We start from the raw sequence: 12,114 nt of genomic DNA, 5'->3' as shown, positions 1-12,114 counted from the left end.
GCATAGTTGAACAAAACATATCTGTGTGCTTGCAACCAAGTCTTGTGGTCTAAACCTACTGTGCACTTCCCAGCTAAACCCTGACCAATGCGATCAAAGAAAGGGGTTGTGGAATTTTCAGATTGCAGCCCTTGAAAAATTCTAGGCACTTGGCTGTGTAAATAGTGTCCACATAGTGTAAGGCTCTCATAAAACATAGAACCCTCCATAATCGATCCCTCCGGATGGCTTCTTGTACGAACATCACCTTTCAATCTAATCAAAAACCTATACACATATATAATAAGCCGATTATGTTGTCAAAATAGTACGTATTTTTTATACGTATGCTGCAATACGCTCACAGAAATTACCTCTCAACAGGCCACATGCTACGAAAATGTACTGGACCAGCCACTCTTGCTTGGGCAGGAAGATGGACCATCAGATGTACCATCATGTCAAAAAAGGAGGGAAGAAATATAGTCTCTAGAAGGCTTAAGGTTTCAGCTATTTCAGCCTCTACACTATCCATATCACTTTTGCGGAAAACAGGAGCACAAATTTTCTTGCAGAAATGACTGACACGTATCACTGTAGCACTAACTACTTCTGGCAATACTTTCCTCACAGCCAGTGGTAGTAAGTCTTGTAGAACGATGTGGCATTCATGACTCTTAAGCCCAAACACCTTTCTCTCATTAACATGAACATTGTGACGTATATCAGATGCATAACCAGCAGGAAACCTTACCCCTTTCAGTACTTCACAAAATAATTTCTTATCATCAAGACTAAATGTATATGGTGCTGGTGGTAAATAAAATTGGTCTTCAACATCAACAGGGTGGAGATCACTTCTAATACCTAAAGCTTGAAGGTCTAAGCGAGAATTTAGATTATCCTTAGATTTTCCTTCGGTACCCAAGAATGTATTAACAAAGTTCTCATACACATTTTTTCCTATGTGCATGACATCAAAATTATGTCTCAGCATCAAATCTTTCCAATAGGGAAGTTTAAACCAAATAGACCTCCTTTTAAAAACGACTATTGGCTCCCCTTCCTTGCGTTTTTTCCTTGCTGGTTTCTTTCCAGATGCATCCTTGCCAAAAACTGTAACAATATCTTTAGTACACTCCAACACTTCCTCCCCAGATAGTGGAGTAGGTGCCTGCCTAAATTCAGTTGAACCAAACTTATCATCATCAAACCTAAATGGGTGGTTTTCATCCAAAAACCTACGATGGCCCATATAGCAAGTCTTGCTGCCGTTACCAAGTCTATGTGAACAAGTATATGAGTGGCAATCAGGACATGCCGCTTCACCAGCAGTGACACAACCAGATACATAGCCTAGACCCGGGAAGTCTGTAATAATCCACAACACTGCTGCCTTTAATTGGAACCACTCGCCCTTTGATGCATCATAAGTTCTAACCCCTGTGACAAACATATCTACCATATCATTCACAAATGGCTCGAGAAAAACATCCATATCACTACCAGGAGCTTTTTTCCCAGGAATTAGCAAAGAGAGTATGAAATTTGATTGCTTCATGCACATTGATGGTGGAAAATTGTAGGGAATACATATACCCGGCCAAATGCTATAGCTAATACTTTGGGTTCTATAAGGATTAAAACCATCAGTGGCAAATGCAAGGCGTATATTTCTACTATCCTTAGCAAACTCAGGATGTTTAAGATCAAAGTCTTTCCATAGAGGAGAATCAGCAGGATGCCTAAGAACATCATCTCTTGTTCTCACCTCATCATGCCATCTTGTTAGAGCTGCTGTTTTAGAACATAAAAATAATCTTTGGAGCCTTTTCTTTATCGGAAAGTACCGAAGAACCTTCTTAGGAACCTTGTACACGTGTTTCCCATCTAGACTCTTCCTAACTGATTTCCAACGTGAAGCCTCACACTTTGGACATGATTCAGATTTTTCATGTTCCTTCCAATATAGAATGCAATTATTATCTCAGGCATCAATACTTGTGTACCTAAGTCCTATGGACTTAATCAATTTCTTAGTTTCATAGTAGTTTCTGGGTAGTGTTGAACCCTCAGGTAAGACATCATTAAATAGATCTAGCACAAGGTCAAAACTTTTATCAGTCCATCCTCCAAGGAGCTTGATGTGAAGAAGCCTAATCAGGAAACGTAGTTTAGTGTACTTCTTGCAATTAGGAAATAATTCTTGACTATTGGCTTCTACCAACTTTTGGAGGTCAAGTAGTTCTTTAGGAAGCTCTGTGGAACTGTTGTCTTCTAAATCCCCTCTATCATCTAAACCACAGGCTAGGCCTCTAAGCAATGCAGATATGTCATCCTCTTCACTAGACTCTTCCATGGGATCAGCACCATCACCATTGTCAGTATTCACATAAGAGGAACTAGCTTCCCCATGTAAGTTCCAAGTTATGTACCCTTGTAGAAACCCATCACATATCAAGTGCTCACGTACATCACTTGAGTCTCTCCAAAATGAGTTAACACACTTTCTACAAGGGCATAGAATCTTGTCCCCTACCGCTTAATTTTTAAATGCAAAAGCTAGGAAACTGTTGATCCCTTGTAAGTATTCCTTTGTGTGCCTAGCATCACTATGGATCCATGATTTATCCATGAGTCTTTGTGAGCAGCAGCTCAAAGATTATATTTGTTCAAACTACAAAATTTAATAACGGAGAGCAATTAAAAATTAGATAAACAACTCACAGCAAGCATTTGCATTGCCAACAGCAAGCAACACAAGAAAAAAGCAGTAGCTACAAATAGACTAAGATAAATGTGGAAGCCAAGTGTGATAGAGCAAGAAGACATGACACAAATTATTTCTGGACATAGAAACCCCAAGTGTTAAGTGCATACCTAAAATACTTCAATCTGTAGGCTGCAAACAATGTGAGGACGACGTCGGTGGAGCAGGTGTGCAACTTGTTGGGTTGTGTGGAGGAGCACCACAAGCAGACTTGTCTTGTGTTGTTGAAGGTCTTATGTCAGCCTCATGGTGGTTTGGTGCAGCACAATCCTTGCTGGGGTCAGTGTAGCAGTCACACGTTCACAAGGCCTGCTGAGTTTCAAGCACCAAGTACACACCTTAAGCACGCATGTATCAAACAGTACAGTGAGCTAGAAATAATCGTTTGAACATAGTGATATGAAGTATGAACACAGACCCTGGATTCATAAACGAGAGAAGCAAACACAACATTTAGTTAACAAAATTGATTCTCTATGGCAACAAACAAACCTAGAACAGGATGGAGCAGTATTAGCTACTTTTTTCTTATTTTCCCTTTAGTAATAACAACAGAATTTTGAAGACAAACCCACAACAGCAGCAGCAGCACAAAAATTTTGAAGACAAACCCACAGCAGCAGCAGCACAGAATTTTGAAGACAAACTCATACACAAATAGGTCCTCGAGTGTGCAAGGCTCTGCATGTCCCAGCAGCACAAAAACAGAAGCAACCGCATCATGACACATACTCTACAATAGATTAACATAAACGAAATTGGATCTTTCAATAAAGAATTAAAGATTGAGACAGAAACCATCACCATTTTTATTCTTACAACATCAACCACATTATACACCGATAGTCATAGGAAACAAACAGTGGCGGAGCGTGACTCAACATCAAGGGGGGCTAATTTAATTCAGTGCTAAACAATGATAGTTTAGCCCCCCTCACAATGGTAATTCAGTGCTAAACATCAAGGGGGGCTAATTTAACTCAACATCAAGCTGATTTAATTCAATGCTAAAATTTAATTCAGTTACTCCATTAATTCAGTACCAACCTAGCAACACATAAGGAAAGAAAAGGAGGGGAGCAGAGGGGAAAAATTTTCTCACCCAGCGCAGGAGGGAGCAGGGGCGGCCGGGGCTTCCACTGTCCAAATCCCCGACGAGCAGCAGTAGGGACGCAGCAGGGGTGGACGCGTCTTCTTCCCTCCTGCCTCTTCTTCGATGTTGGGGCAGCAGCAGGGACGCGTCGTGTGCCCCTTCTCCGGTGATGAGGCGCACGGCAGCGGGCCAGCAGGGGTGGGCGGCGCGGGGTAGGAGGGAGCTGGGGGCGGCAGCAGGCCGGTAGGAGTGGGCCGCGCCGGCCGATAGGAGGGAGCTGGGGGCGGCAGTAGGGACGCAGGGGAGGGCGGCAGGGGAAGCGGAGGTTCGCCGGCGGAGATCTGAGCGAGGGCGCGCGTGAAAGGAAGGTCTGGGCAACGGCGGCGGCAGAGAGAAATGAAAGGAAGAGGGGTGGGCGCGTGAAAGGAGGTCTGGGCAATGGTGCTAGGGTTTCTAGTGGGCCAGGCCAAAATTGCATCGCATGCCAAAAATATACGCGGGAGCCGAATGTAACTAGGGCGTGAGTTTCCAATTTGGCGCGTCTTGAGTTTTGCGGGCCCCACATGATTTTAGCGTCAGACAGAGTGATGCCATATAAACATTTAGCGTCAGACAATTCAACGCTAAATCTACATATATATAGCGTCGGACAGCGAAATGGCAAATGAGGATTTAGCGTCAGATGGTTTGTGAGTTAGGTATAGCGTCAGACCGCTCATCGGTTAAAAAAAGATTTAGCGTCGGATGTCTGACTCTAATAAAGTGTTGTGGTGTAGTGTAAGTAGCAAAATGGTAGCATAATTATACAAGCTGTAGAACTGGAACGAACGAAAGATAACCATTGTTAACAGGCAAGGACACAAATTAGGCACCTGCATGCTCGGCGTCTGAAACCGCCGAACAAGGATAAAAAAATAAATCATAAAACTAAGAATCATAGTACTAAAAGATTCTGTATTTTAATGAAAAATACAAAAAAAAAGAATCAAAGGAACACCAATTTGTAAATTAAGTATCATGGAACTAAAAGATTCAGTATTTTCAGTGACAATAAAAAGAAAATCAAAGGAGCACCAATTTGTAAAGTAAACACATGTGGCTCCAGTCAAGCTAACCAACTGCCAAGGATTCCAAGTTGCTACTACTATTAGGGCCTGTTTAGATTGGAGATAAAAAATTTTTGGATGGCACATCGGATATGTCGGAAGGATATCGGGAGGGGTTTTTAGAAACTAATAAAAAAACAATTTACATAGCTCGTCTGGAAACTGCAAGACAAATCTATTAAGTATAATTAATCTGTCATTAGCACATGTGGGTTACTGTAGCACTTAAGGCTAATCATGGACTAACTAGGCTTAAAAGATTCGTCTCGCGATTTTCAACCAAACTGTGTAATTAGTTTATTTTTTTATCTACATTTAATATTCCATGCATGTGTTCAAAGATTCGATGGGATGGGTGAAAAATTTTTGGGCTGGGAACTAAACAGGGCCTTAGCTTTGCAACAGGTACACTGCACATCTTTAACTAAAACTAATACAAGAAGGTACCTAAAAGCATATGGCAAGGAGAGAAAAAAAACTAACTGCTCTTTGAATTTCTTGAACTGTTTAGATTTTGTTTCAAGATCTTTCATCTTGGAACTAATTTGCTCTTGTTACTTAGGCCTTGTTTAGTTGGCAAAAATTTTCAAGATTCTCCATCACATCGAATCTTTGGTCGCATGTATGGAGCATTAAATATAGACGAAAATAAAAACTAACTGCACAGTTTACCTGTAATTTGTGAGATGAATCTTTTGAGCCTAGTTACTCCGTGATTGGACAATGTTTGTCAAATAAAAACGAAATGCTACAGTAGCCAAAAACAAAAAAATTTGTGAAGTAAGGCCTTGTTCAGTTTGCAAAAAATTTTGGTTTCGGGTACTGTAGCACTTTCGTTTGTTTGTGGCAAATATTGTCCAATCATAGACTAACTAGGATCAAAAGATTCTTCTCGCGATTTACAGGTAAACTGTGTAATTAGTTTTTATTTTTATCCATATTTAATGCTTCATGCATGTGTCGTAAGACTCAATGTGATGGAGAATCTTGAAAATTTTTGGTAGTTTTTGGGAACTAAACAAGACCTAAACAAGGCCTAGATATATGAACCTACGAGGCATCAATAGTGCAGACTTGATAACTTGGTTTACTTCCCCGACGAAATTTTTTCGGGACACTGTAGCACTTTCGTTTGTTTGTGGTAATTATTGTCCAATCATGGACTAACTAGGATCAAAAGATTCGTCTCGTAAATTTCGACCAAACTGTGCAATTAGTTTTTAATTTCGTTTATATTTAATACTCCATGCATGCGTCTAAAAATTCGATGTGACGGAGAATCTTGAAAAGTTTTTGGATTTTAGATGGAAGTAAACAAGACCTTGATAACTTGCTTTTCTTATTTCAGAAGACATAACGGAAAGACATACAACCATACAGGAGGTTCCTGACCTGATACCTGCAGCGAGCGAGGCGAGTTGTCGCGCTGGATCAAGCGGGGCGAGATGCAGCGGCCGGACGGCGAGCGCTCGGTGTGAGCTGCTTCTGCTGGACGTAAAGATGGCAAATCCGCTGGGTTTTGCTATCCCAAACTCATGCTCATTAATATAAAATGTGTCCACTAAAAAACCTATGACCCGTCACGGGTTTGATTTTGTGTCTAAATCCATGTCCATCGGGTCACGGGTATTTAACGGGTTGCCCGTGTCCGTCACAGCATGTCACAAGATGGTCATCCAGTGAAATGAGCAAGTCTACTTTATAGCGCACCAAAATACTTAAAGTTGAATCAATTGGCAAGGTGAGAATCATGTTGTGTGTTATTGCACCTCCTCACTAGACATTTGCGAGTTGAGACAGAAACACTCACCTCTAGCATGCATTGGGCCATGACCTGCTAATGCTTAGTGCCAACATCTGTCATATCTTTGAGTCCAGATAAACTAAATGCATGCACTAAGACGCACTAGCTAGCTGTAGTTTTCACATAAGGAGCTTCTACTAAAAAAGTATCGAGCATGCATGTTCTCTATTTCGTTTATTTTTTCTTGCAAATTGTTCTTTATGTACTAATTATATTGTGTGATGATATGGTGAACCGAGTTTAAAAAACTCATGGGTTTGCGGGTTTGGGTACTACGCACCCAGACCCATGCCCATAAACCCGCTGGGTCTAGCTTTTGCCCCATTAACAAACCCGCGGGTAGCGAAGTTGACCCATATCTATACCCTAATAGAGCAAAAACCCATCGGGTTTCGGGTCTCGGGTATCCATTGCCATCTTTAGCTGGACGCGGTGTTGGCGTGTTAATTTGCTCAATTGTCAATGGCCACGACTATGAGCGATGGAACGCCCGCGCCGCACCTGCTTGCCAACGCAATTAGCAAGTTGCACGCACCTCGGCACCTGCCTGCCAACGCGGCTGCCTGATCTCTGCTGGTGCACCTGCTCGGTCGCCGCCTGATGATCTCGACTGGTACAGACACTTGGCTGCCACGAGGAGTGGCAATCAGTTAGAGGAGTGGCAATCCTAGTAGGGAGCGACGGAGAACGGAAGGGAGCTACGTGTGATCGTCGCGGGCTCGACGCTAGATAGTCACGGCGGCGGCGGGCCACGATGTCCTTTATTTATCCTAGGCGTGCGTCGTCGTGAGGTCGGTTTCTCTTGACGTGGGCGCGGGCGATCCAAGGCTTGAAATGTTGAGGCTGGTGATCGGCGTGGCCTCCCGCGACCACAGCGATGGCGATCGACGGGGAATTTTCGAACGACGATCCTCACGGTGCCCGGCCCGTAGTTTATGGACGCCGACTTTTTTACTTAGCTGATGATCGACTTCGCAACATCGGGCCTAGGGTGCAAAGGGGTAACCTTGCACCTCTTTAGTTCAAATATTTGTACTACTTCTTAATTTTTTAAAGAAGTAGTATAAATATTTGAACTAAAGAGGTTTATAGGTGCACCTAATCATCACTCATTTGCACCCCTAATCGGGCGCGGGGTAAGAAGCCACGTGGGAAGGCGCGGGATGAGAAGCCATATGTAATCATGGCCGTCGGATTTGGTTTATGTGTTTTATTAAACATTGATTTTAAAAGTGTAGGATTTCTGTGTGTAATTTTCTGGGTACACAGTGGTCTAAGGCTCTCAGCGAGGGACGCTTTACCGGATGGAGCAAGTATAATTTAACTATTTCATTATAGTAGAGAAGAAGATATAGATTGCCACCACTTTGTCAGTTGTTGGACTTCGTCAATGAATAACCTTTGTCAGTTATTAGTCTTCATCAGTGAACAACCTTCATCAGTTATTGGCCTTCGTCAGTGAACAACCTTCGTCGGTTATTGGCCTTCGTCAGTAAACAACCATCGTCAGTTACTGGCCTTCATCAGTGAACAACCTTCGTCAGTTGTTAGCCTTCGTCGGTTATTGGCCTTCATCAGTGAACAACTTTTGTAAGTTACTAGCCTTTTGGCCTTCGTCAGTCAGCTTTGTTAGTTATTGGCCTTTGTTAGTGAATAGTCTTGTCAGTTATTGGTCTTCGTCAGTTATTGACCTTCATCGCTGAACAAACTTCGTCAATTATTGACCTTCGTTAGTAATGGTCTTCGTCATTTAGCAGCTTTCATCAATTATTAGATTTCAACGTTTGTTAGTGGCCTTCATCTATAATTGGTTATCATCGGTTAACACCTTTCATCAGTTATTGACCTTCAAAGTCAGTGGCTTTCACCAGTCAATAGTTTTTGCTATTCAGTTGATTCTCATCAAGTCGGTAGTCTTCGTCACTTATTGGGCTTCGTCTATCCAAAACGTTTAGTTGGCAACCTTCGTTTATCAATAGTCTTCGTCATTCAACAGTCTTCATCTATTAGCAACTTTCACAAGTTGGCAGCCTTCGTCTATCAGCAGCCTTCATAAGTTATCAGCCATCGTCATTCAGTAGTTTTCATCTGTCAGCAGCCTTCTAGTCAGCAGCCTCCACCAACAATCAACCTTCGAGACACTAACACTTCTCCTACTTTTTACAGGCTGTATTGTTCAAGTTATTTCTTAGGTCTTATAAATGTTATTTGAGATAACCTTCACAGGGAGCTAATACTCTTTACATTCAATATTATAAGTCATATCTATACCAATGCAGGTTCTTAAATGGCAACCATCACTTGCCATATGAAACTATGTTTCTCATTCGAGGGCATCATTCTTCGTACATAGAGCATAAATTTTGCTCAAGATCAACCATCAATTTTATAGGGCACACAATACATTTACCCCTTCTACTATCCTCATGCAAATGCATTCATTTTTATCATCACATACATACTTTGCATAAGTGCATCGCACAACATGGCTCGGGCCACCTAAAAGAATTCCCAAAAAACATGGGCACCAGGACTCTATGCATCAAAATCCTAGAAGAAGTCCTAAATCTACACAGGTACTAGGTCATGAAGCCAAGGATTTCATGCTACCGTCATGTATCAAATAAATGACTAACCATGTTTTGCAGCAAGTAGAAAGCCAATGCTTTTCTAAGTGTCGAAAGACTTGCAAGCAAGTCAATATTCGACGGAGCTGTAACACCCAACCTAAGCCCCTAAAAAATATAGGAGATCAACTTAGGTGTATTTTCACGTGACTTCTCTAACCTTCAGCAAATGGCATCAGTGTCTACATCACCTTCTCCAAGACCTTCACATGAGGGGTTCGCCACCATCTTTAGTGACTTCATTAATATCATCTCCACTGAAACAACTTTTTTCAGGAGGGCCTTCACCAAACAACTTTGTAGGAGGGCCTTCGCCGTCATCTTCAGTGACTTCACCAACCTCAATTCCACCAAAAACCTATGCAGGAGGGTCTTCGTCTATAGTCGTGGCAAACTAGGATGACTCACCTCCGCTGATACATCGGCGTGAGGGGGCTCCACTGACACCTTCATCGTCCACACCAATATCTAGTCCACCAAGCACCTTTGTAGGAGAGTATTCGACAAGAGGGGCTTCACCATCATCCTCACCCACTACAATGGTTCAAGAGCATTCATCAACTCCTTTGACATTGACATCGATGGCACCTTTCCCCCATCGCCAAGCTTGAGGGGCTACACCAACTTCTTCACCACCAAGCTCTACAACACGTTCATTGATGGACCTTTTCCGCTGGAACTTCGTCTTACCCAGTGTCTACATTAGCAAACATCTACTTCCACTACTACAACTAAGAGGGTTTGGGGAGCATATCAGAGGACCAACAGCTCCAAACATGAAGACTCTTTGTCTGGTGCTCACTAGAAGGCCTTGAGGACAAAGACTCCCTCACGAAGAAGGCTCGAGAGAAGACCTTGAAAGGTCCAAATGGCTAGAGGGGGGTGAATAGCCTATTTAAAAATTCTACAAACCTCAACTAGACAAGTTGATTAGTAAAACAAAAGGCGAAGCTATTCTAGCACTAGCACAACTAAGCTATGCAAGCCACCTACACAAGTCTAGCAAGAAAGCTAAACACTAGTTATAACAAGAAAGCACAACTAGAAGCTTGCTACACTCCTAAGCTAAACAAGCTACACAACTGGCAAGGTAAACAAGTAAGTAAAGGAGTGGAGAGTGATTGTTATACCAACGTTGTAGAGTAGAGATATAACCAACCAATCACTCACAATCACAAGAGAATCCTCGGTAAGAGATGACACAAGATTTTTTACCGAGGTTCACTTGCTTCCCGGCAAGCTACTCCTCGTTGTGGCGATGCACCCACTTGATGGATCACGAGCTAATTGGCAATCCAAAGCCAAACCCTCAGCGGGTGCCGCACATCCACTCACAAGATGGGGATCCTCCAAGCCACGAGCAATCCACTAGAGTAGCCAATTGCGATCTCCCGCGGGGAAGGCTCAAGAACCCCTCACAAATCACTTGGTGAGGCTCGAAACAATCTCCAATCACAAGCTCAACACCACCGCTGCTCCAAGCCGTCTAGGGCATCGGGAAACACCCAAGTGTAACAAGAAATCCGCAGCAAACTCAAGAATCAAGTGCCACTAAATGCAACTCTCAAAGCAATGCACTTGAATCTCACTCAATCTCACTAGGATTAGCAATCAAGCAAGGAGATGAGTGGAAGGAGTGTTCTCTAGCTCAATGTATGTCTCAGGTATTCAAAAGTGCAAGAGTATGCCTCCTAAAGCCGGCCACCAACTATTTATAAGCCCCTCAAAGAAACTAGCCGTTGGTTGTTTTTACTGGGCTGAAAATGGGGGCACCGGACGCTACTAAGTGATCACCGGACGCTCGACCCCCAGCGTTCGGTGCTCAGGGATAGGCCACGTGTCCTATTTGAATCTCGCGTGTCGGGCTCTAACGGCTACCTGCAACACACCGGACACTCTGCAAACCCACACCGGACGTGTCCGGTGCACACCGGACTCATGCGCAGAGAGTTTGTCAAATTCACGACCTCACCGGACGCTGGGCACCGGACGGTCTGGTGCTCACCGGACTCGTGCGCAGAGAGGGTTACAAAAACCCCTCACACCGGACGCTAACCACCGGACGCTACCAGAGTGCGTCCGGTGCTTAACCCTAGCAGAGTCAAGCTCTAACAGCACACCGGACGCTCGGGCCAGCGTCCGGTGCCTCAGCACTGAGCGTCCGGTGAGTGTTTCCAACTGAGAAACACTTCCGCGACTTCTCCAAAATTCCCACCGGCGCAATAGAAAATATACACTTAATTTTCTCAACCCACACCCCTCTCAACCCTAGGAATTCCACCTCCTTTGTAAAAGTGCTAACACCAACAAGTGTCCACCACCAAAGTGCATGTGTGTTAGCTTTTCACAAACATTTTTACCAAAGGAGTTAAGTTAGCACTTTACTAGATCCTAATGCATATGCTCAAGATATGGACCTAGTAGCACTTGATTCGAGAGATGACCGTGACTTCCCCTCTTGATAGTCGGCTATCTATCCTAAGCCCGGTCAATCACTTCTCTACTCATCTTAGACCGGCAAAAGTAAAACCCTATGTTTATACCTTAGCCTTGATAACTTTGCTCCTCGTCTATCACCATGATCTCCACATCAAGCTTCATCTCTTTATAGTCATGTGGCCACCTTTCCATGCCACCATGCACCTTCATCACATGTGTTGCTATGCCTAACTCACATCACTTAAACACAAGGCATTAGCAACTTGGTGTCATTAATTACCAAAACCAAACTTGGG

The 12,114-nt window shown here is 43.3% G+C and overlaps 1 protein-coding gene across 1 annotated transcript; it reads right to left on the bottom strand.

The window, feature by feature from the left end:
- LOC110437607 (extensin-like) lies at positions 2,859-9,832 on the bottom strand. Its single transcript, XM_021466084.1, has 4 exons — positions 9,788-9,832; positions 7,288-7,379; positions 3,852-4,295; positions 2,859-3,058 (listed from the first exon to the last, which is right to left on the bottom strand). The coding sequence occupies exons 1-4, from the start codon at positions 9,830-9,832 to the stop codon at positions 2,983-2,985; spliced, it is 657 nt and encodes a 218-aa protein (XP_021321759.1). The 3' UTR covers positions 2,859-2,982.

This window comes from Sorghum bicolor, chromosome 8, assembly GCF_000003195.3.
Source record: "Sorghum bicolor cultivar BTx623 chromosome 8, Sorghum_bicolor_NCBIv3, whole genome shotgun sequence".
NCBI classification, from domain to species: domain Eukaryota; kingdom Viridiplantae; phylum Streptophyta; class Magnoliopsida; order Poales; family Poaceae; genus Sorghum; species Sorghum bicolor.
Note: the sequence above shows the minus strand (reverse complement) of the source record. Positions and strands in the feature narration are given on the sequence as shown.

Excerpts from the sequence above, each read along its gene's own strand:
- LOC110437607 (XM_021466084.1), bottom strand. The coding sequence starts at position 9,832 with ATGAAGGTGTCAGTGGAGCCCCCTCACGCCGATGTATCAGCGGAG. Across the intron at positions 7,380-9,787 it reads ACGCCGATGTATCAGCGGAG|CCAAGTGTCTGTACCAGTCG; the intron begins GTGAGTCATCCT and ends TCCTCGTGGCAG. Across the intron at positions 3,059-3,851 it reads CCTGCTCCCTCCTGCGCTGG|GCCTTGTGAACGTGTGACTG; the intron begins GTGAGAAAATTT and ends GAAACTCAGCAG.